The sequence below is a fragment of the Neolamprologus multifasciatus genome, chromosome 7, assembly GCF_963576455.1.
Source record: "Neolamprologus multifasciatus chromosome 7, fNeoMul1.2, whole genome shotgun sequence".
Taxonomy (NCBI): domain Eukaryota; kingdom Metazoa; phylum Chordata; class Actinopteri; order Cichliformes; family Cichlidae; genus Neolamprologus; species Neolamprologus multifasciatus.
Window position 1 is genome coordinate 53,668,880 of NC_140445.1, and position 24,862 is coordinate 53,693,741.

General features: G+C 45.2%; 1 protein-coding gene across 1 annotated transcript; it reads right to left on the bottom strand.

Annotated features, from left to right (window-relative positions):
• Positions 1-2,619: 2,619 nt before the first annotated feature.
• On the bottom strand, positions 2,620-21,676 carry tle3a (TLE family member 3, transcriptional corepressor a). The gene is made up of 20 exons (XM_085165706.1): positions 20,596-21,676; positions 19,843-20,028; positions 19,193-19,293; positions 18,868-18,931; positions 17,471-17,515; positions 13,254-13,316; positions 12,944-13,018; positions 9,554-9,758; positions 7,485-7,657; positions 7,236-7,286; positions 7,005-7,157; positions 6,405-6,537; positions 6,120-6,295; positions 5,919-5,992; positions 5,581-5,830; positions 5,092-5,339; positions 4,849-4,996; positions 4,604-4,754; positions 4,310-4,386; positions 2,620-3,996 (listed from the first exon to the last, which is right to left on the bottom strand). The coding sequence occupies exons 2-20, from the start codon at positions 19,864-19,866 to the stop codon at positions 3,889-3,891; spliced, it is 2,319 nt and encodes a 772-aa protein (XP_085021832.1). The 5' UTR covers positions 19,867-20,028; positions 20,596-21,676; the 3' UTR covers positions 2,620-3,888.
• Between the last annotated feature and the right edge of the window lie 3,186 nt (positions 21,677-24,862).

The window sequence follows — 24,862 nt, forward strand, 5'->3', positions numbered from 1 at the left end:
TCCAGTCTAATCCAAATGAATCCGGGTCTCCCAGGTTTGTTCATCCTGGTTGGAGGGTGATGACTGCTCTGCTCTGCTGGAGTGCTTATCTGCTGTCAGTGGTCGCTGGCTGTACAGGCCTCGTGTTATCAGGGCTCAGCCTGCTCGGGGATTGGAGGGTCTGCGGAAAGTAAACACAGAACCTGTCCTTTGCTTATCTGTCCCAGGAGAGAGTATGTGTGTATGCGCGTGTGATGTATTAGTGTGCGTGTGTGTCTGTGAGAGAGAGAAAGAGAAAGAGAAGCTTGTTTCCATGGCAACCTCCTCCTTTAACCCCCCACACCCCTCCCCTCTAGAGGAGAACCCTGGTGGTCTTTGTGTAATGCGATTCCACTAGAATGCACTGTGGATTAGAGCTGTGCTGCCTTCGGGCCCTAGGCAGGGCAACAGTGAAGACATTATTACCCAGATCAAATGCTGTAATCACTAGGCACTAGGGGCTTTCACGTCCATTGCAGATAAAACCTAGGACTGGCAATACTCAGGTGATTAGGGGATTATTATTCTGCATTTCAGCACGGTGCCAGTCCCTCGCTGTTGAAAAATAAATAAATAAATCCTGATTCTCTGTGTGATGGATGGGGGAGGGTAGAAAACAGAATGCCAGCCAAAAGAACCAGCCAGAAATCTGGTGGACTGTGATCAGTGCCTGAGAGTTAAAGCTAAAAAAACAAAACAAAATACAACCAAAAAGAAAGAAAAAAAGACATTCACACAGTGCACACATTGGCATTACAGACCACCCTTGAATTTCTGTATTGTCTTTGAGTCTTGGCTCTGACAATGCAAAAGAGAAGAAGAGAACTGGACCACGTTCTTATCCTCAGAGCTGCTGTAAAACACTTAGGCCACTCTATTTCCTTACACTGCACTGTTGCCCTTCTCTAAATAGAACAGAGCACCATGGGCTTTTGCACGAGAACCTGCTTGAAAGCCTTCCATTCAGAGGTAGATCAGCGGAAGGCGAGACAATGACCCCTTCAATGTCCAGCAATAGGCACTCAGAGGTACAACCTTTCATCTGCAGATATTCCACTGTTTGATTAAGTGAGGAAGAAAACTGTACTTGAGCAAGAAGCTCGAGCTACAAATGTGCACAGGAAGTACACACTTCAGCAATGTGGGAAAAGAAAGACTATAGCCTTTAACAAATGAGCCCGTGAGAGCGGGGCATGGCGGCTGGCTCCATGCTAAAAGCATCCGGCCCCGCTTTTATAATCTAACAACAACATGTTTGAAGAGGCAGCCATATGAAGGGCTCACAGCTTCAAGCACAGAGTCCTAGGAGAGCGTTGCTCTGGAGTGGAGGGATTGAGCCATTCACCCGTCCAGCCCAAAAGTATTCAACTACCAAAAGACCACTCAAGGGAACTCAAGAGCAGTGTTTACGTCATATTTCTGAAGTGGCACTTCATAAACCTCTGCCTTATTGTATCACTCTGTGATGGGCGTGTGATTTCATAGCTGCCACCATGCATGAATCCAAACTCTAAAAAAAGTCACTAGCCGGGACAGTGAACACAGTTGGTACAGCACGATGCAACTTTGAAAGTCGCATCAAGTTCATCCCTCAAATATTAATGCAAGCTCTGTAATCTTCTGAGTTAAAACCAATGGCAAAGGTCCATAGCAACCCTCTAACAGCACCCAGAATGTTTTTTCTATCGTGTCTGTGGTTCTCCTGAGACAGTTGTCAGCTCCTATCTGAATGCATTTAGAGCAATTTGCTGATGTGCTTCCATTTACTGTCAAGAGCAGCCCGTGAATAAGATTGTATGTAATGTAGATGCAAGCTAGAGCAAGGGAGATCCCTCACTAGCAACACACAGGACAAGGGGGACTTTGAGGTTGCACTTTTAGTTTTTAGAAGAGGAAAAAGCAAGCCCGAGAGACGTTCAGCATGTCGGTGCATTGCCCTCAACAGCAGTAAGTGCTTTAGGTGTTTTACCACACCCACTGTTGGCTGCACTGTAAAAGCAAATATTAATCAGTGACTTTAAGCTTCTTTCCTTAAACAAATGGTTTGGCATCTTTCGTGCCAGGAGTTGTTTGGTAAATTCGAACCGACAGGCAAGGGAGAAACGGGTAGCCTTAGACAGTCTGGCAATAACAAAATCTGTTTATCAGTTCCTCTAAAGCTCACCAATTAACACGTTATGCCTTGTTTGTTTAATCCAAAAACCAAAGTGCAAAAACGACACGTGGTTTTATGGCAGGCTGCGTTCTGGAACATTTCTTGGATGGATTCAGTAACTTTCTGGAGGCTTTTTTTTTTTTTTTTTAAACTGAACCTAACCAAACAAATAATAGTAACATTTGGGCACATACACCTGTTGAGATTAAATAAATAAAAAAAAAAAAAATAAAAAAAAAAAGCTTTAGATTTGCGGGTAGTTAAGCTATTTCTGCATGTTTGGTCATGACGCTAAGGTGGATTCTGTTGGCAACTTCATCTTCAGGCATACACTCAATTTAATGCTTTACAAAAAAGAGCTAATAACCATATTACCCCAAAGTCTCCAACTAATCCTTGGAAACCTACCACAGCGAGACCACAGCACTACAGAAATCCAGTCAAGATAAATTTTATATAAAACAGTTTATTGATTTATCAACAACTGTCAGCTGTACAGTCCTTATGGATGATGCCACATGTATGCTACACAGTCTTAACTTGTGTTTATGATGAGACCATTCCTGTCTATGAGAAGATTGTAGTGAATATTATGAAATACTGAAGAAAGCAAAGAATACACCCAAAATGTCGAACGTGGTAATGGCGTTGCCTGCGTCCTTTATGAGTAACCAAGTCTTGCATATCAGTCACAGGCTCGCAAACACAAGCGGCAATAACGATCTCTAATAGACTGATGGCTAAACTTTGCAGAGTGGAGCAAAGTTTTCATACAGTGGTTGAGTCAACAGAGTGAGCTCAGGTCACGGCTGCTTCTCTGTAAAACCCATCAATCCGACAGTTGATATAAATCCATTTTGATGTTATAGACAGGAGCCAGGGTTCAGTCAAAGGTCTTCATTTCAAAGCTGAAATTCTGCTGATCAGGGTCAAAAAGGTAAACATAACTGGAAACCATGATTTTTTTTCCTCCCTACAGAAAAAAAGCCTTTCCAGAATTCTCGACTGCAAAAATCCATGGGACAAATGTCTGTGATACAGCAAATAGCGAAGAAAAAAAAAAAAGCCTTTGTCAGGGAGAAAAAAAAATACAAATTAGATTTCCGAAAAGGTCATTTTGGACAAGGAACATGAAGAAAAAAGAAAAAAAAGCCGAGGAGGGGGAAAAAACTGAAATAGAATATCCTCTTACAAAGTCCTAATCTAATTTCCATCCCCGGAGGGGACAGAAAATCACGGAGAGAACAAGAAAGAACCATCACAAGCGTAACTGGACACCAAAATATAAATCTATAAAAGGCCTTTTATTACTCCATTATGTACACTTTTCACAGGACCTCCAAGGAGAAGCTCCAGAGCGAAGCGCCGCTTCTACTTGTGTCATGGAACTTTATCTCCACATTAAAAAGGACGAATAAAAAAAGAAATATCCAACAAACAGAAACAGCAAGACATTATTTTCTTCTCGGTGCCTTGGGAAACTGCACTCGCTGTACAAGTGTTAGTTGTATGAGTGAGGAAGGGCAGAGCCGAAGGACACAGCATCCAGTGCCACAATAACACCACCATCCATTTTCGTCTGGCACTGCCAAACTTCCTGCCCATCCACCTTGGAGCTGCAGGCAACATCCATGCTGTCTGTGTGAGGGAAGGAGGATGGAGGGAGGGTCTACTGTTCCTGAGCATGAGCATGCTCCGATCCAAAGCAGTCTCTTCTAATAGATCACTTCATACACAGTGGCCTTCTTGTCACCAGAGCCTGTCACGATGTACTTGTCGTCTGCAGAAATGTCACAGCTCAGGACAGATGAGGACTCCTTGGACTGTTTAAAGAAAAGCAAACAAAACACACGCACACACACAAAAAAAACCCACTTTAATCTTGGAGGCAGTTAACCTTAAATGTTGCTGAGTAAGTTAAGTGGTGAAAATTAGCTGACTTCATGGCAAGATTAGATTGCACTGACATCAACTTCACTGACGGGCCTCAAAAAGGCGTCTTTGTCAGGTCAATAATTCAGGTTCAGTTTTCACTGATAGGATAGTCCTGTCAGACAGCGGTCGTTTTGCCCTTCCTCTTAGAGATCTGTGTGTACGTTTGGCCTGGCTACAGACAGAGTCCATTGATCTGCATACCTGGAATATGCTGGCGCCATAAGGAGTCCTCCAGGCATTCAACAGATTGTCCTTCCCGGTGCTTACAAACCATTTACCTGCAAAGACAACAAAAGTGCCATCAGGACACTTTTCACTAACAAGTAGTAGGAAAAGTACCTACAAATGAAGAGTAGCCTTGAGATGACAACAAGCATTTACGCTATTTAAAAAAAAGAAAAAAAAAAAGAGGCACTAATAAGGACAGGCAAAGGGCACTTCACAGTTAAATACGGTCAGCTTTATCTGATGCTCTTTTTGTGTGTTTCTTCATACCGCAGTAGGCAAACTTGAGGGAAAGGACACAGCTTTCGTGCAGGTGGAGCTGATACTTGTCAGGCTTTGAATGGTGGAGCACTTCCACGTTGCTGCTCTCCATTCCCACAGCAAGCCACTCGCCAGTCGGACAGTAGCCCAAAGAAAAGATCTGGAGATCAAACAGGACAATAATTAAAGACAGTTCCTTGGCCGAAAGGAAAACAGACTCCAGGTCTGGCCGCTTGCATTATGCAGCATTGTACCTGTGAAGTGAAGTCGTGCTGCTGCAGCTGTCGACCCTCTCTCAAATCCCAGGAGCGAACAGTGTTATCGAGACCACCCGTCCACAGCTTAGTGCCATCATGGGATATGTCAATACAGCTAGCACCATCCGTATGACCTTGAAACTGCCTAGAATCAAAATCGGAAGGCATACAGACAGTTATTGACATTATCTTTTAAATTGACTCAAGCCCGCATACTGGAAATAAAGTTTTGTTTCCGACCTAACGAGAGTCTGGTTATGCAGGTCCCAAACGGCAATGTTTCCATCACTGCAGCACGAGAAGCAGACTTTGGCATCAGGGCTGATGGCCAAGGCGTAGCACGCCGGGGCTGAGGAGGTGAGCTCAGCTTTGATCCGCGGTGTCTGGGAGGCCAGATCCCAGATGGTCAGTGTGCTGGCCTCGCCTCCGACAATCAATGTGCGACCATCAGGCAGTAGCTTACAGGAGCGGATGTAGTTATCCCTGTTCTGTTGCACCGAGGACAAAGCAAATCAATACATGTTCAAGGCAGTGGAGCTAGGGAGAGCTTTAGAAACAAACAAATCAAGGGCGGAGGATAAAAAATGTCCTGTCATAACAAATAAACCAAAGGTTGAACCTCAAACCTAATCTGAACTATGTGAATAAGTGTTTGGCTTGTTAATTTTTTTCTAATGTTAATGAAATAACATGTGTGTAAACATTAAGAAAAACTGATGAGGTCCTCACCAAACAGTCCAGCTGGGACACGGGGCTCTTGCTGCCTGGTTGGCTCATGTCCCAGATTTTGACACAGCCTTTGCCACCAGTGTAAACATGACGTGTGGGGTTGCTAATGGTGACAGCACAGACCACCTCGCCATGGCTCAGTGTGTTGATCTGACGGGCGTGGCGTGGAATACCGGGACCAATGAGGGCGTCGGGTGGGAAAGGCACAGGCTGCATTTGACCATCTGCGCTGACATGGAAGGAGTACGCTCTGAAGGAAAAGACACGTGCCTGTCAGTATTTGATATCAGCTGCGTTACAAAAAAATGGATCTGCAACATATCTGGGGAGACACTTACGGTTTGCCGCCAGAAATAGATGTGAGGCTGGCTGGGAGGCCCGGGGCTCTCATGTGGGTGTGAGGATCAAACCCCTAAAAGATGATATGGGAATGTTTGACTAACATACTCAACTGTTATCACGGTAAAATCCCTCATTGCATCCTGTACATGACTTTTAGATGATCCAAAACTACAGAAAAGGAAAGGGAAAGCCTTTACCATAGGAGTGCGTCCATAGGCTGCTGCTGCTGCAGCGCTCATCTGAGGGGAGATGTGCAGACCAGCATACACCCCAGGGCTAGTCAGGCCTCCATTCATTTCATGATGGCCCATCATAGCAAAGGGGGTAGGATAGGACCCTGCAATGGATAGAGGTGTGCGCAAAGCTGGGGCTGCTGTAGACAAAGACAGGAGATGGAGATCGGTTTGTGGCCTAGCAGTTTTTCAAAGTATGGGAAAAAAAGATCATCTCAGTTTCTGTAAAGTGAAGAGAATGGTACCAACCGAGAGCTTCCATGCCTGGTGGCTTGCCCAGGATGGGTCTGAGCCCAGGAGTGGAGCTGGTGCCAGGGGTGGGGGCATCGTTTCGGGGGGTGGGGGTGTTGGATTTGAGACCAGGCGTGGAGGATTTGTCATTCTGTCAAGGGAACGAGAGAGCAAGCACAATCACAATCCCGGAAACCAGGCACTGTGCAGACTGACAATTTGAAAGCAAACTGAACTTAATCCAATCTAATTCTGACAACCCTCATAGTCCTGCAGAGCCATAAACTGCTATTTATTCTAAAACCTATTATGGTCACAATGGAGATGGGGACGTTTTTATCCCCTTACTGCTTTGGCTTTAATCTTTTAGTGAGGCAGAGGGAAAAATCCTGGAATAGTTAAATACATTGAGCTATTAACAGAGAAGACCTGACTGATCCTGATGCGGGACAATATTATCCCTGACGTTTAGTCATGCACTTAAAGCACAGACAGCCATTGCTAATCCACTGCAGAAAACGTCCTAGATCTATTTGCACATGTCCCTTTGGTCTCTCGGCAATTGTCATTTAAAACCCTTTCTGTCCCAGTTTGTCCACAACTCTTTTGATGTCTTACATGACTGAGCTCCTTAGCCTTGGAGGAAGGGGTGCTTCCAGATGACGCCACTGATGCGGGGCTGTTGGGCGTGTCTTTCTTTGGGGGGCGGGGCTTGTCAATACCATTTTCAGGTGGTGAGTGGGCTGGGCTTGCCCTTGGAGTGGCAGGATCCTGGAGAAACACACCAGTAATATTTACAAAACAGCAACGTCACATCAATGTGCTACGAACAATTGCTGTGCAGCTCACCTCATTGGACACATCGACCACCAAGTCGTCGCTTTTCTCTCCGTCACTGTCCTGTAACAATAATTAGTAATCATTTAACTTAACTCACACAGATGGGGAAAAATTAAAGCACAGACTCCAGGATGTTGTTCTCTGGTCTAAACTTCATTACTTTTTTAAAATTAAATTGTGAACCTAAAGCAATTTTTTAAAGTCGCCATTCATAAGCATATTTCCCCAACATGCTGAACTACTCCTTCAGGGACTTACATATCTACTCATGCTGTCCTTCTCCTCCACTTTGCGTTTCTTAGAATCCAAGCTGTAGTCTGAGGAGCTGCGATGCTTCTCACTGGCTGTGCGTAAGCTTTCTGATGGGGATATTGAGTTATTCTGCAAAAGGGGAAAAACCAAACACGCTTTATTACCATTTTGTCTTCCTTCTGTAAGAGAGCGCAGCAAGTCACTCATCCATTACAAATTCACAGAGAACACACTGTGCCTATCCAAACACTAAAAATGCCTTATTCACACAATGATGGATACAGCGGACTCTTAAAATGCAGCTGTAGGCCAGCTCCAAACAGTACCCTGACACCAGCCAAGCCCAATCTCGCACACAAGCCTGTCCCTGGCCACACAACAGAATGGGCTGTTATCTGAACTGAATGGAGGAGGGCTTGTTTTCCGAGCTGGGCTCCCTCCTCCTCATAACTGGACAACAAACAGCCTCACAGGGACATGAGCAGTGTGTTGTAGCTGAACAGAGGGCCTTTTCTCCGGAGTCAGTCAGGCTGAGCGTGAGAGAGAGAGAGATAGAGATGGGAGGAGAGAAAAACGAAAGTAAAGCAAGAGAGAGGGGGGAGAGAACCTATATGTTTTGGGTGCTGGGCATTGATTGCCATAGTGTGCTTGGGCACCATGTCAGCTGAGGCTTTGAGCTCAGATAAAGAAAGAGAATCTATATCCTGCCAGTGGGCACGGCAGCGTGGGACTGACTGGTGCTTCTTCATGGAGCCTGCCCACACAAGCTGGGACAGCTCACTCTAAACGCCAAAAGAATGGGAGGCTTTAGGCAGGTGTCCAGCAGCTTTCACAGGAGTTTGCCACTTGCCTGTAAACTGCCAAGTTCTCCCGATTCTCTCTGTCCCTCATCTGAGGACCAAAGCGAAAACATGGACTAAGTCAGCGGCGACTCAGAGAAGTGAACAATGGCTGATGGACTAGCGGTCTGGGCAAAAAGCCACTGTCTGCATAACGGCTGACCTTTAAAGAGATGCTTAGCGTGACTCATTAACCAAAGTCACCATTCTACTATCAGATGACCGGGGACGAGAGCACAGAAACAAAACAGGCCCGCTAATCGCCCCAGGACTTCCATTTCTTCAGACATGACTGCACCCATTCAGCTGGCCCGGCCTACAGAAACACAATCTCACAGGCCCATCACAAGCCATCATAGATCGCAGCATTTCAAATATAACGCTTTAGCAGGCCCAGCCAGACGAGGTGGAGAAGAAGAAGAAAAAGAAAAGAAAAACAAAACAACACTCCATTTGTGTTCATAAATATTCATCACATGCCAAGAAGAAGAAAGAGAGAGAGAGCTGGTAAACAAGGGAGACAGTAGAAGGGATCAAATAAATCCTTTAAGAAGGGGAAGTCCAAGCCCTTCTTTAATTGTGATGAAATTACAAGGCTTCTAATCTCTCTCACATGATACCAGTCATTTCCCCTTCTGGATTAAACACACACGACTTATATTCCAGACCTCATTTTCCATTAATCATTTTATTGAACTCAGATTACACCGCATGAAATCAGTATATGCATGCACTGATGGAAGAGCTCTACTTGACACTTGCAGCGCAGATGAAAATGTGATGAATTACAAAAAAGCAAAACGAGTGCGGCTCGGGAAACTTACCGTGCTCTCTGTGTCGCAGACATCACGGTGGCGGCCGAGGTAAAGATGAAACCAAGCGGAGCAAAGAGAAAAACAAGTCACTTAGCACATCATAACAGATGCTTCTAGCCGAATGTGTGACAATCAACTGCAGGGCACAAGGCCCCTCTTATCGGCATGTATTGGAGCTGCTGAATAGCTTATGCAGTCATGGGCTGGGAATGTACCAGCTCATTACCCAGACAGAATGTGAACAGGCAGGATTGTGCTCCTCACCTAAGGGCCCGATGATTGTGAGAGTGAGGAGCACTCAGCACTAAATTGGTTTATTTCAGTTTAACATCATTTCAGAACTGCTAAAACTAATATGCCTTTTGATTCTCGCAAATAATAACTAGCTAACAAAGCTATGGGGCCGAGCTCTTCTTCTCACCTCGGTGTTCGAGATCATGGTGGTTCTTTTCATCCTTTACTGGGAGGTGGGCTTGGCTCCCCAGAGCTCCTAGCGCCAGCAGCCCTGATCCGGAGCCCGTCACAGGGGGGATGCCAGGGGGCTGCAGGCCAGAGGGGTGAGGCGGCAACTGGACTGGAGGCCCATGGGCAGCATGGGAGAGGTGCTGTGCCTGGAGCTGCTGCTGCTGTAAGGTGACAGGGAGATAGACAAACAGACAACAAATGGGTTGGAGGGAAAGGGCGAGGAGAAACCACCAACTAAGCACGAGGCTAAACCCCAGATGATATTAGCACATTCACACGTCTATTACTGTCAGGAACACACAGCAATCCCCCTCAGTGCTATTTCCATACCAGGCCAGGGTGGCATAAGCCCTAGATCTGTGCTGAGGCGAGTAAAACCTATAACTGACTGACCGCTCTCAGCATGTGTAACACACGAGGCAGAGGTGCTCAAGTTATCGAAATAACCCACTAATCGCAGTGTATTATTGAAAACAACTGAAATATTTTTCATTCTACTTTATCCAAAAAGAAAAAAAGTCTGCTTCAGCCACATCTTAAAAGAGAAAATCATTATGCTTAAAGGTAAACTGGCACATATTCTACTGCAACAACACAACTCCTGTGCCTCTGTGATTTAAGCGATCAGAATACAAAACTCTGTGGAAATCTGTCTGTGGGCTAAACAATACCCGCTTTTCAAACACATCCAGTATCTGTTTACTGATCTCATATTCACATTTCTGGATTGACGGAACATAAATCATTTGCGCACCCAAACTTTAAGAGACTGCGGGAACGCAGAGTGCTAGAAGCTGGCACGCCTTCCCTCTCACTCTGAGTCTTTGAGTGTGTTTCTGAGTGTGTGTCTGGAAGGCTGCTGCGGGAGCCAGGACCAGGGGTCCCATGCTGGCACTCAGTCAACCCTCCAATACTCAGCATCAATATTTGAAAGGCACGGGGAAATAGATGGGAGTTAAAAGGCACTCAGCATGGAAGTAAGCAGTTTAAAGCAAGGTTAAATAATACTTAACTGAGACACCAATAAAAACATCAGCAATTTATTACCCGTATACGAGCCAGCTGAATAATTCAGATGCTGTTACAGCACACTCCTCTCTCTTTTTACAAGACGGATTTCAATCAGTGGCCATTTATGGCCATTTCAGGAATATTAGAATCTTTGTAATGACCAGGGAGGTAGTGCGACGCATAGAAGACGGTGGTAGGCAGGCCTAACACATAATTAAAAATACATTAACTCAGCAGAAACTCCTAAATTCTGTAGCAGGAATACAAAATACACTTAGTGCTTAAATATGTCCTTAGAAATATAATCCACATTGTTCTTTTGTTTTTCTGTTGTAGAAGTAGAGAGGACGAGCATGACTAACAGCTAACTTTTTAACTTGCAACCTTGTGCTTTGTTACATGGGGCAGATGTCAATCCAATTACAAAACGTACCCAAGACAGACACGGGGAGCTCTCTCTCTCTCCGTGTCTGTCCGGGAGCCTAAGAGAGCGAGTGTGTTATAATATTGTGTCCATGAGGGAAATTAAGGAGCCAGTTCATTGGCAGGGGAGAGCCATCCTTGCTCATTGTGTTTAATGAGGCACTGATGGGTAATAAGCATGGCTGATCAGCAACAGCCCTCATTACAGGGGCCATAAATGAAGACAATAATAAATAAAGAAAGGAGTCTGGCCTATTTTCTCTAATTTAATATTCTAAGATAAAGACCTACTCTTTGCTCCTTTTTCCTCTATCTGAGTGTAGCTAAAGAGAAATGTGGGTTCGTTTAAAATGCCTTGTTTATGACACGGATATTTTGGGTATTTTCTAATCTACCAGAAAACGCTGCTTGTCAGGTTCATCTCAACACATGCAGCTGCCCCAGTTTCATTCTATTAATGGCCCTCAGCTCCATCAATAAGACATGCAGCTGGCTCCTGGATGCTGCCTGTCTACCTGGCACGCTCTTTCACCTTGCTTTACAAAATACATGAGGATTTTGGCATGCCTACAGAGCTGCTTCTTAATGAATAACTAATGGCAAGGTATTCGTAAAACATACAGTGGCTACATTTCCTCCTCCTCCTACGTGAGCGACCCGAGTGACCCGGGTGGGAGCCTTACTGTTTCATAAAAACTGTCCTGGTTCCCACAAAAGACCACAAACTAAAACTCTGAGCTTGTCAGATAGCTCATAAAATGTTTTCTTAATGCTTTGAAAGCCCAACAAGGCACAGTCAGATGATGAAAAATACAAATGCAAATGTACAACATCCTAGTACTGTGATGCTCCAAATGTGAAAATCATATAGACCACAAAAAACCCCACTAGTGAAATCTCCTATTCTTAGGAACTACTGCTTCTACTGCTACTGCTTCTACTGCTGCAGCAGCTGCTCTTCCAAAAAGTGTAATAAAGCCTCCGTTTCAGTCCAACAGAGGAGTAACAAACAGTTTTCCCATCACCTCAAGACACCCACTCAGGCAAATTCTAGGGAGCAATTATCCAGGAACAAAAGGTCACCAAGGGGGTTATTAATTGAATTCCAATATGTGCTTCCAGTCATCAAGTGAGCCTTTAGGCTAGTCTTCTGTGCATGCCGGAGAGTCTACAGTAGTCACAAGATCACAGACAGTTTGAGCTTTCTATTGTAGGTGAAACCAATCACTTTCATTATAGCACGCCAGGGTCAGCACAGCTGATCAATGAGGAGCAGATGGCGTTTGGAAGCCACGATGAATGCAGTGGATTACTGCTCGCTGCCGTGGCGTGAAAAGAACTGTGCAGCGGAGCCGTGATGACTGACGACTGTCTGTGCCGTCTCAGTTAGCTTGCCGTGCTGGCTGTGTTTAGTTCACCCTCAGCCTTTTAATTCCCACAGCAATCCAGGTCAACTGTGAGAGATGAGGCTCCTCATTAAAACCTTAGCCAATTAAAGCAATACGAGCTGCGAAGGGGGATCTCAAGAGCTCTCAGGCTCGCATTTATCAACACACAACAAGGCATTGAAGATGCCACCGAGGCCAAAGCTAAAGCAACGCATGAGTCTTTTTTTGGTTTGTTTTTGGGGTGTAGTTGCCAATATTAATAGTTTAGTTTGAATTTAATAGTGAAAAATAAGTCATGAAATGTAAAAAAAAATAAAAAAAAAAATTGTGATGACACATTTGATTTCAAAAGAGGCAAATCTGCACTATAAGTGTAGCAAGTGGTGTATTACAATGTGTTCACTCAACAGTTCAGACTACTCGGTATATGAATTTGATGTGAAGGTTTGCCCCTACCCAAGGTCAAATAAAGGAATAAAAGGGGGTATACACACGGTGAGAGGCAGATTGGGAAGTCCACGTACCCCGATGATGGCATTCAGCTCAGTCATAGTCACCTGCTTAGCCCTCTCTACTGCCTGAGCAACCTGCTGTTGGTGCTGTGGACAGACATTTGCAAAAGATTATTTATCACACATCCACACTTGCTCATCTATGAATTTCACAGTTTTTTTTTCCAAAGCAACACTAGAATTATAAAGGTGAGATAAAATGCTCTTAACCACAATTATTCCCAAATGCAAGGAGTATTATCTTAAGGGTACAGGCAACAATAGGTGGCGTTGCTTTAGTAGTAAACTGTGACACCATTTGGAAACTGGGCTCAAAACTCACCTCTTGTGACAGGAAAGGCATAATTTGAGCTAAAATTGCGTTGAGCCGTTTGGCAATCTCCGTCTGGAAAACAAAGAAAGGGGAGCAAAATGAGACGGTAAAGTATGAAAGAGACAGTGACTTCATATAACCCCGCCTTTAATGTTTACACCGATTAAGTCAATTACTGCGGCAATCAGAACTGCTTGACTCAACATCCTCTAAACAGCGTGATATTGACATTTGAAATATTTAAAACATTAGGAGAGCCCAGGGGGATGGAGCACAGCTGTGCTAAGAGTGCACTCCATGCTAAACGGATATGAGCAGGCAGAGTGCTGCTGTGTTGAGAGGATCCTCTCTCACTCTGCCCTTCTTCCCCTCATCTGCGAATGTGCTGTCCTGCAGTTAACCTCAGAGTTAAACCACACAACCACACCCCAGGAAGGAAGGCCTACTAACTACAGCGCATTGTTTACTTACATGTAACGGTGTGGGGAATTTACATTAACAATTAGGACTGCAGAGCATGCAAAGACAAACAGTAATAACATTGTAGGGGAGACACCTTCAATCAATACCATTAAGCAAGCAGCCTGTGTCGTAAGTGGCGTTTGCTAAAGCTACAGCTTTTCAGGAATAAAGCCCAAGCCGTTTCTCACTGCAATCAAGCACCCAGCCCACCACCCTCATAGCCTCCCAACATCCACGACGCCCTGCCTCCATTCTTCTGCTTGTCTACCAACTGCCATGGCAACGGCTGCAGCCCTATCTTGCTGGGATCATTATGCAAATGGCACCTCTGCTTGACCGTAACAGGCTTTAAAATCATATTACGTGCTTGGAGGCAGGTCATTAAATTGAATTTTCAGCCTGTCGATCACATGAACGTACCAAATGAATGGTGGATAAAAAGAGCAGTAGGAGGAGGTGTGCGGGGAAAGATAGGAGGGGGGGGGGGGGGGGGGGGGGGGGGCTATGCTCCACGCCCCCCACCCCCTCCAGTCTCCTGTAAAAACACTGCACAGCCGGCCTGCTCTGCCTCTCTTTCTCCTTCCAGGGAAAGGGGATGAGACTTTCAGGTTCAAGCTCTGCACTGGGAGCAGAAAAATAACAGTGCCAAAGCTACATCATCTTTGGAATTTATGAGCCGCAGTTCAACCCAGGGCCACTGCAGAACACAAACACATCACAGGGATTTTCTCTGATTTTTCATTTGGAGCAGCAGCACACACAATGTACTTTGCAGACCGCTAGCTTATTTATTACACATGGCAGAAATGCCAGGCAGTTTTGGCACCCAGACATATTACCTCTAAGCAGAGCCAGAGAGATTGGAGAGTAATGTCCAACAGAACGAGACCTGCTGACCCAAGCTGCAACATGGATAGCCACTTAGCCAGTCAAGCCAGCAGGACAACCAATAACAAGCTGAAGATGCAATATCAGATGAAGCCGCGGATCAGATGCAATAATGCCAAACAAATATATGGCAGCATGTGTCACAGGAAGTACAATAGTCCAAAAGATAACACTGACTATAACTTGATTATTGCCCGCAGACAAAAAAAGAAGAAAAAAAAGAGACTGAACCGCAGTCCCCTTTGGCACACAATAAATGTGACCTATAGGTAATAAAGATAAATGTTTTACGAGTGCTGGTATTAATGCAACGCAGTAAGTGTTCTAGAAAGAGCTGAAGGAGCCCCACAGAAATGGACGAAAAGCGTATAATCCATGTTTGTTCAGATAAGCCATGTAAATAGCAGTCGGACATTTGACAGGATTTGCAGAAAGGCCTTGAGCGCACGGCCCATTCCTCTGTAGCTTAGTGTCATGGTGACAGCTGGCTGGGAAAGGTCAGGAGGTGGCTGATCCACTCTGCCCGAAACAACTGGCAGTCTCTACACTCTCACAGCACAACATGCAAATACACGGAAAAGGCAACAACTCAACTCGCCACTGCTGTCAAAATAGATACGGTGCAGAGCTGAGAGGATTTCTTTTTTTTCCCCCTGCCGGCAGATAAAAATTGGGCTGTTGTCACTTTAAGCAGATGACAGCTTGGCCCTTGAGAGGCTGGCTTTGCACTGCCGCTACACAATTACAGGTACTCGGACCTGTGTAGCACCACTTTAAGAGCACTCTCGGGCTGGCTTGTCAATGGTGTGCAGAGAGGTATTCGCCTGTTGCTATCAGCAATGGGAAAATGGACTCGAGACACTGATGAGTATTAAATGTAGAGCGAAAACAAGTGGTGGCTCTGGTCACATGATCCATCTATAAACAATACTTGACTAGTCACATTTAGAGGCTCGGCAATTTTGACAGCGTTGCCTCATGTCAGGTTTTCAGAGTAAGAAGAAAAACATCAGAGTTTGTTTAAGCCAAAAAACGATGCTTCCACTAAACCAGTCTTTGATAAAGAAGTGTAGTGAGTCCAGAATTAGTTTCTAATTGGCATTTAAAGTTATTGGTATTGATTTGAAAAATGCTGAAAAGCTGCATAAATGAATACGTGAGTCATTACTGTGATTAGTCAGCTGTGTTTTTTTTCCTAAACAAAGCATGACACAATCTAAAAAAACAATACACTTATTCTAACAAAAACAGCATAAGAACATAACCGTCGTTGTTACGCCACATCTTAAAGTACAGTCAAGCAACTTTTCTGCTTATGTAAGTGAAACTGACACCCAACAGTTCACACCCTGAAATTATTACACTGCAGTCCAGTCCCACATGACAGATTGGGGATATGGAAGTACTGATGGCTTGGAGAGCCACAGTTCCTCCAACCACTTTTCACTGCACGCCTCTTTTGTAGGAAGACTGCAGACAGCCTGTTGGCTGACCAAGTTTGCTTTGGCGCTCGCCACGGCAGATACTTTGCTACTTAGCAAATGATTCCTGCAGACATGGCTGCATTACGGCCGTAGGTAACGACCTAATCTGATTGAATCTGAGCACCATACAAGCCCCAAACCCCATGCAGCTCTTGGAAAACAAGCACCGTATGAAGATAATTACCAGCTGACATCATGCAGCAGAAATTAGCAGTTTGCATCGACAAACTGACGTGGCTGATAGAGAGGGATCAGATAACACCACCAGCGTCAGTCTTAGCTTTGCCCGTTTACGCATTCTGAAATGTGAATTATGTCCCTGCACAGTAATGAAAAAGGCACAGTTAGAGGAATGAATTTCCTCACCATGGAATAAATCTCCTGGCAGGAAAATAATATGCCTGTGTGCATCCAATAATCCATCCCAACCCTGCCTGTTAACCGCTCCCCATCTTCTCCTCCTCCCCTGCCTGAGCTGTAAGCTGGGGGAGCTGCATGGACGGGGCCCACACTGTTTGCTCACAAACACGCCGTTCAGCAGGTTAGGGCCCCACTGATGAATTATTCAAGCGCTTCCATCAGCTCTGTTGAGGTTCCTGATAAAAGTCAGGCGCTAAAATGGATCAGTCGATTAACCTGTTTACACAGAGCTGGGCTGTTGCCCCGCCTCCAGCTCTATTCTCCAACTTGTCTCCTGATCCCATCCCCCCCACCTCTCTCCTCTGGTTGGCGATAAGTGCCTGACAGAAGCTATCAGAAGGGCCTGAGCCCTGACAGACATGTGGAAGTGTGACACACAGAGCAGACACTGATGGATCGCCCTAACACGCCAACCCACCGTGCCGCCAACGCTGTCATTATAACCAAGCCAGGCAGTCGCAGGGGGGGCGCGGGAACATAGACAATGAAATGTCACTCATTCACACAATCTCTATCACTTCAGTGCGATTTATCTGCGGAGACATACAAGATAGGATCTTCTGATAAAGATAAGACCACAATGAAGTGACTAAAGGACTTTTGCTCTGCTGGTGTAATTACTTCATCCTGAAAAAAAGAAATACTGACCTATCAGAGGGCCTCTCTTTTTAATCATTAAGTCAAAAGGCTAAGCCTGCCAAAGTCTACCTTTAATCTTATCAGAAAGCTGAGTCAAATCCCAGATGCACACCATATGCAAATTTCCAATAACGGCTCACAGCACTTGTACAAGCTGTGGCACAAGTTTGGGGTTGTGTTGTTGTTTGTGTGCAGTGGATCTGCCCGTTTTCAGACCATTGCTGATGCTCAGTTCAGCTCACAGCCTGTAAGTGGCTCCACCTGGATCTGACATCCCCTGACACCGTGGAAAACCAATGAGCTGAAAAATATGAGCAGCACTGGGATACGTACCTGCTTGTGCATCTCTATGTTCAGCCCGTAGGACATCTCGTAATACTGAAACGAAAGCAGGGATTTAATTGTGGTTAGTGACGTCAGCGCAGTTACAAGATCTGATGATATTTATTACGTGTAACAACAGGCGAGTGTTTTTGCGCTCTACGCTCATGAGACCGGCGTAACCTCAACGTAATTATCGCTGCGCTGATTACATCACGGTCAGGGTTTGAACGCTATAAAGCCTATATAAAAAGTGTTTTTACAGGAAGAGGAGATACGTTATAAGATCAGATAACAAAAGGATTTCTTTGAGCAGCTCAGAGTGATTAGCCAATAAATCAATGCTTCGCTGTTTGCAGTGTGGGCAGAAAAGAGAGGGTTAGAGTTATTGATCAGCTTAAGCCCTCAGATCCCTGTGATGTTTGTTTACTTAGAGTAACGCGGTTGCTCAACACTTATTTCCAGCCAGGTCAGTCTGTCTGGCTGAAATGTAATCCGCCGAGCCCACAAGTGGCAGCCGGAGCAGAAATGGCTTTCCAGTCAGCGTCTATTTGATGAGGCCAATGCATTATTCAGTCCATTAGCTTCTTCGAAAATTACTCTCAAACAAGAGAGCCATTCTGTCTGAGATCAGAGCCCCACAGCCATGGCGTAACCTGACACCAAGCGCTGGCTGTGGGATACTTCCCAACATGTTTACCTAACCTCCTGCTTGTCAGGCCGACATGTTGTTTTCCTCTGAGCAAAAAAAAAAAAGTAGTTTAATTTAAGGCTGCATGCATTGGTTTAAATAATTCCCGGTGTGTTTACCTGGGATAGCCTTCTTAGTGTGTCATGTCTGAGCTAATTTTTGCGTCAGGGGCACACCTATGTTTTTCTAAAAGGCTGCTTTAAAAAAAAAAGCAAGCTAATGATTAAGGTTTACAAAGAAGCTGAGTATAAAGGAGACCGCAGTGAGCTCCACGTCCTCCATTTTGTTTACTGTGGTGTATTTTCCCACACGCTGCTCTGGGCCTCCGCCCTCAGCTCACACCTAATTTATGGCCATGCATATGTCTGAGCGTGGAGTCTCCTAGGAGAATAATCAGATCAGCACACACAGAGGGCAACGCTGCAGCCGACCCTTGGAGATCAGGGGCATGCTATAATGGAGCGGCAGCCCACTGCCGGCCGCCTGTCAGGAAGCGCTCCTCTGTAACAACCTGCTACATCAACCCCCACGGGGGGGGGGGGGGGGGGGGGGGGGGGGGGGGGGGGGGGGCTTTCACAGGCCTGTACCTGCCACTCAGCCCGCCCTAACAACCACATAGGTGATCGCAATAGCCTCGTCTCACTCCACCCCAACTAGATCTTCAACAAGCCGTGCAATCTGGAAACCATAATTGCTTTCAATTGTAACACAATCTTACCATGACATAGTGGCGCTGCATCTCTGTCTTCTCATTGGCCAGTTTGTCATACTCCACCTTAAGACTTAAAATAGGAGACCAGGTGTCATTTTCAAGCGTCTGTGGCACTTCAATCACTCAATCACTCAGTCACACTTAACCACTTAACAGAGATGTGCACAGGATAAAAACGGGGCTGCTTTAAAAAACAACAACAAAAAAACCCCCAAAAAAACACACACATATATATATATATATGCTCCTAAAGAATTCAACAGTCAAATATTAGCCTTAACCTCAAAATCCAATAGAGTAAATGTTGTCATTCTTTGAATATAATCATTACCTGTGATACTGGGCTTGCAGGAATTGAAATTCATCTTTAATCCTGTCACAAGACTCTGCTACGGTGAATTTGAAGCCAGGCTGGCCAGGCTGATGTGGAGCCTGAAAGAAAAGAAAAGTGGTTGTAAAAATAAAATAAAAAAGTTTTATTCTGCATTGTGACCTGCTAAGGAGAGCTGAACAGTTCAAACATTTAGACTCAGGCTTTTAGGCTAACATCTCCTCTGCGGGAAGACATTACCACAAGGTGGGTCTGATTCACACCTCCAGGGGGTAATAACACATTAGCTTTCACACCAAATATGAAATGTAATTTCAAAAAAGAAATTCAAATCACCACCACCACTACCACCACCTGTCTTCACGTTCAGACACAGTCATATGCAAGTGTCTGGCTGAGTAAATATCTCCAGGCATACAAACAATCTGCATCCATTTAGTACTGACTGCATATTCCGATGAAGCATAAATGCACTGTAATGAAACCCATACAGAAATCTGATGACCTGCATTAAGAGCGGAAAACGCTTTGCAGGGCATGTTTCAGGAGAACGTGGGGGAGGACACGGCACAGGCAGGAACCATACACCAGCACCAGTGTTTTGTAATAAATATGCAATCTTCTCTAAGTATAGGTGAAGCGAGTCTTACCGGATGTCGGCCTTGTGGATACATCTTGAAATGTATCCTTTGTTTATCCCTCCAGTGTACAGGTCCTTTGGCAAAACGGGTGAAATTTGCTCACAGCCACACCAGTCTCAGCAGACAGGGCCGAGGGGAGTGAGGGAGGGGGGAGGCAGGGGATGAGGAGAGGGGGGGAGGGAGGTCGTGAAAATCCTGTGTTGAGAAATAACGCGGTTTAATCTATAACCGTAAAAATAAAATAGAAAAAACACACACACATACACTTTACACTGTTTACCAATAAGTAAGTAGTCACCACAGCACACTAGTCCCAGTTACCGCAGCAGTTCGAGATGAGTCAGAGAAGCAGCACAACAGTCGAGCGCTTCTGTCTTCTTGATGACCTTATTCGGTCAGTGGTCACACTCGATATCCTAACAAATCTCAACGTGCAGTTTAACATGATGCCAACACGTAGACGAGGTTGGAGAAGCCACTTATCCGCCGTGCAATTTTAATGCTCAGATCCGTTTCGTTCTTTAATAAAAATAATAAAAGAAAAAAAAAGAAAGAACGGAAACTGACTGCTGTTTGTGAAATGACCACCACCGCCCCCTCCCCCGGTCCGTAGGACGACTACAGGCAGGCCACAAGCGACAGCCGCTGGCTTGCACCTACTGTTTGACTCCCGCTCAGAGTCGTGGAAGCGGGGTCGAGCGTACGCCCAAAAATTAGGAAAAAAAACTAAGAAAGAAATCAACAGCTCTTGTAAATACGTACCCGTGCGTGAGTCCGAAGCGTCCGTCCGACTTCTGCTCCCGAAGAAAATACTGAGCAGGCTATAATTCATGCGTTTAATCCCTCCTAATGTAAGCCTGGTGGACGCAGTTTTCGTCAAGCATCCTATCTCCCTCGCTCTCTCCAGAACGCACCCAGCCAGGCTGGGAGAAAAAATTTTAGTGCGGTCGGGCTCGATTAAACTATACTTTATTCTTCAACCGCGAACCTCCGAGGAATGTGCGCCTTCTGCGGCTGGTTAATCCCACAAAGAAGAAGAAAATAAATAAATATGCTTCCAAAATCTGTCTTCCGACTCGAAGAGGTTGGAGATTCTTTAAAAGCGTAACATGGTACTCTCCACAATCTCGCGTTTCCCCCAGTTGTCCAGCTTACCCCGGTTGCCACACACAGGCAGCAGGGCTGAACTGCCGTGAAAGCGCCTATCTGTCCAATCGCATTACTCGGAAGGAATACGGCCACATCTGCCTATCGGAGAGCGACGGCCCCCACGTGGGGTGCAACGGTACATGACATCATCCCGCGGATCCACAAGGCATCATCCGTCCGTCCCACCGTGTACAACAGCAACAACAGCAGGCATTGATGTGCCGACGATGATATCCAAATTTGACAGAGACAGCACAAATTCCACATCCGCGCTTCATTAGGGTGTTTTCCTTTCCCCCCCTCACTGTGTGCGCGCGCCTCCGACATAAGATGATGAATTTTTTTTTTGATGGGGTAAGACCACCAGCGGGACGGGGGAGGAGGGGTGGGGGGGTGCACGGTGAATTTTTATCCCCACACTCAGAAAAACGGATGAGGGGAGTGCTTCTTGTAAAACGTGGTTACAAAATACGAAGAAATGCTAACACGAAATATACAAAGTAGCGAGCAAAACCAGAAATATCCGGGTATAACCCCCCCTCCCTCTCCCCACCACCACTATCACCACCTCTTCCTACACGCACAGCGTGAAGGGCACAATATAATGACCAATCGATCGACGACACCCACCAAAATTGAAGCCACGGGAGCGTCTCGATATAATTTCTCGTAAGTGTTTCGAGATTCTTGAACAACATACCCGCTCGTCTACCTATCAGCATTTGGATGATAGTTGCTCAGCGGGGGAAGAGGAGATGATTGCCTTTGTGTGATATGAACATCAGCCATGTCTGAGCGCTGCCTCTGCGCCTTGTTTTGAAGGTTCGGCTCTGCCCCCACGTGGGACTCCTCTGCGGCTTTAAGGCCTCTCGTCCAATGGCCGCGCGGCGCACTTACTCGCCGGCTTCCCATTGGCCCGCCGGCGCCGAGCCTGTCATTCACGCGGCAGCATTGTCAATCAATACCACGCGGGGTCAAGCGCTGACAAATGCCTGTGCTCCTCGGTCCTCTGCCTGTGAATAGAGCCTGGAATGGCTGCTTAATTAGCTTCGAATGGCTTTTCTCTCCAGTTCAAACAATCTGTTACCACCACGTGGTAATGAGAGCCTACATTAAACAAAGGAAGAAAGGAAGCATGCAAACAGTTGTAACATTACAACCTGTAGTTTTCCTTTACATATGGGCCTATGTAACTAGCAGACAAAAGGCTCTTGTTTACCTTTATCACAGAGGCCAATCCACTTGTTCTAACATTAGACATGATATTAAAGTTGTGTTGTATAGATATGTGTTTTGCCTTCACAAGGCAGAAATGTGACACTTGACTGCTTGTGTATATGATGGATACACAAGTAGCTACTAACTGTGTGTTTCTCGGTTGTGAAACAAAAGAGGCAACACCACAGCCATACAGCTGCAAATGAAAATCACATTATCTCTGATCTCTCTAAAGTGCTACATGCATTCAAAGATGCTAAATTAGCAACAGATGCGTGTGAAATCTTCACACATATTCAATATGTAATTGTGTATAATGGTGGGGAGTTAAATTATGGTTATAACAAGTCTGGTAAAGCCTTGCAGTAAGTGACTTAAATACAACCAGCCATGCTTCACTTTGGGGAAAGCTGAGGTCATTATGTCACCTTAAGGTCTGAGATTGCCCAGCAGTCGTCTTACTTGTCATTCTTGTCAGCCTCCTTGAGGATGTGGGATAACTGTGTTATTTCCAAAAGTATGGGGGCAGTCTGTGAGAAACTCAAGCACTCACAAGAGCTGGCGGGCTAATCTCACCCAGGCACCCCCTCATGCTTTTCAATAGAGAGTGCTTGGATTAAAGGCAACAAAAGGCTGGGCCCAAACCCCAGGGAGAACGGTGGTGGTGGTGGGGGTTCTCCACCCACCGAGACCCCCACACTGTTTATTTACATGGAAACCCCAGCCTCGGTGAAACTCCCACCCTGAGGCATTACACACGGGCCTATTTGCAGAGGTGGCTCTAATTCTTGACAGAGCGGGGATTGTCCTCACTCCAGCCACTTTGAACTTACGAGCGACTCACTTTCCACATAGCTCAGATACAGCCAGTGAGCAAATATTTTGCTTCTTCCACAGAACAATTTCCTTGGGGTCATATTGTTCAAAGGTAGCTATGCCTGTCACACTCTGCTTGGATTTTTGTGTGGAAAATATGGTCGAGCACAGAGGTTGAAATCACGCCTTTTGCAGCCAGAGAACGAGGCAGAGATCGACATTACAGTGGAACTCTTTATCATAAACCTATATTGGATGTATTTGTAGATTACACAGTCTTGGCTCATTAATGTGACTTGCAGTTAATAAGCGACTTGGCCATTTTTCTCTCTTGTGGAAGCTCGCTTTCTTGTTCACGGAGCAGAAAATGAGGGCCCTGATACTGCAAATGCTGGGTGTTTGTTGCAGTGGCTTACACTTCAGGGAACTGGCATGTTGTTTGTATGGAGATACGCAGACGTACATACCGCATGTTCACAAACAAACACACGCACGCGCTATGTATCGCAACCACGTCATTCACAGGCAGGAGGCAGAAATTCAGAAAAACACGCACACACGCATTCCATGCAACAAAGAGCCTACAGTGTGTGGTGGAGAGATGAATTGCCTGCACTGTATTATCAGGATGACTCATCAGACAGTACTCAATGAAAACAGGATGAAAGTCTTATCAAAGGAGAAAAATGCAGACATGAAATTTGTCTCGAAACAAAAAGCGGCTTTTGGCAGGAATCCGGTGCTGTACATAGCCCTCGGCTCGGGAGGGGTGGGACATAATCAAGCAATACTCCGAAATTAATATTCCCTGCAATCAACAACTCTCAATGATAAGCACACAAAGCAACAACAATGCACACACAACCAGCAGTTTAAAAAGTCAGCTCTCTGAGCAAATGCATTAAACTGTGGAGCCACTTGTAGTTTGAAACATCTGTGGACTGAACATATTTTTCTTTAAGAGCATACTTTCATTTCTATTGGGTTTTCAAATCTGGATACAAATGAAGTAAGTTCTTCAGTGATGGGGGAAATGTAAATCTGTCTCCTAGCCTTTCTTTTATTCTGCAAAGATAGGTCAATATAACAAATCCCCTTATAGCATCAAGGCCGTTGCTCTTTTCCAGGAGGATCAGCTTCACACTAATTTCCTGTTAGAGCAGACAACTGAAAAGAAATTGCCAAACATATTTTACTGTTGGAGGTTTTTTCCCCCTCCTTAACACGACTTAATAAAAATCTCTTTAAAATTCACACGTTATTAACACACTAAAATTAGACAGTGTAGAGCAAATGATTATCATTATTAAACGATATGTATGCAGCTCATCCGCCGAGGTTATTACGTGATAAGAGGACCCTTCAATTTTAGAGCGACTTCTTTCACATTCACTTTATGCAAGTAAAACCTTTTTGTTTCTAGACAACACCTTAATGTTTTAAACTGCTAACATCATGCATATTAAATATAGTCCAAAAATAAGTACGTGAAACCAAACCAATGTGTTTTCATTTGGCTTTGTCAGACTGTCAGAAAAGTCATTGAGGGAATTGATGGGACATTGTTCACACCCAGAGAGCCACAGTGCACTTAAAAAACAGCCTGAGGGTAACAATAAATCTGTCTTCAGAATTTATTGATGTTTGTTAATCTATTCATCTCAGTTGCAACAATGACTCACTTGTTTTCAATTAAAGTTGTGTCATATGTTGTGAGGACACTGATTATTCACTGGGTGTGCTTGGGACCTGAGCTAACGCAGAGGAAAGCTTCAGAAGTCCGTGCTCCGTGTTCCAAATGCTTCAGCGTTGAACCTGCGCTCATGGTAGAAAGCTCCATCCTCTT

What these genes read in the sequence shown, in the direction of transcription:
- tle3a (XM_085165706.1), bottom strand. Translation starts at nt 19,866, where the DNA reads ATGTATCCACAAGGCCGACATCCG. An exon ending in AGGCTAAGGAGCTCAGTCAT is followed by an intron (nt 6,538 to 7,004) that starts GTAAGACATCAA and finishes TTCCCTTGACAG; the next exon opens with AATGACAAATCCTCCACGCC. An exon ending in ACCAGGCATGGAAGCTCTCG is followed by an intron (nt 6,296 to 6,404) that starts GTTGGTACCATT and finishes CTTTGTCTACAG; the next exon opens with CAGCCCCAGCTTTGCGCACA.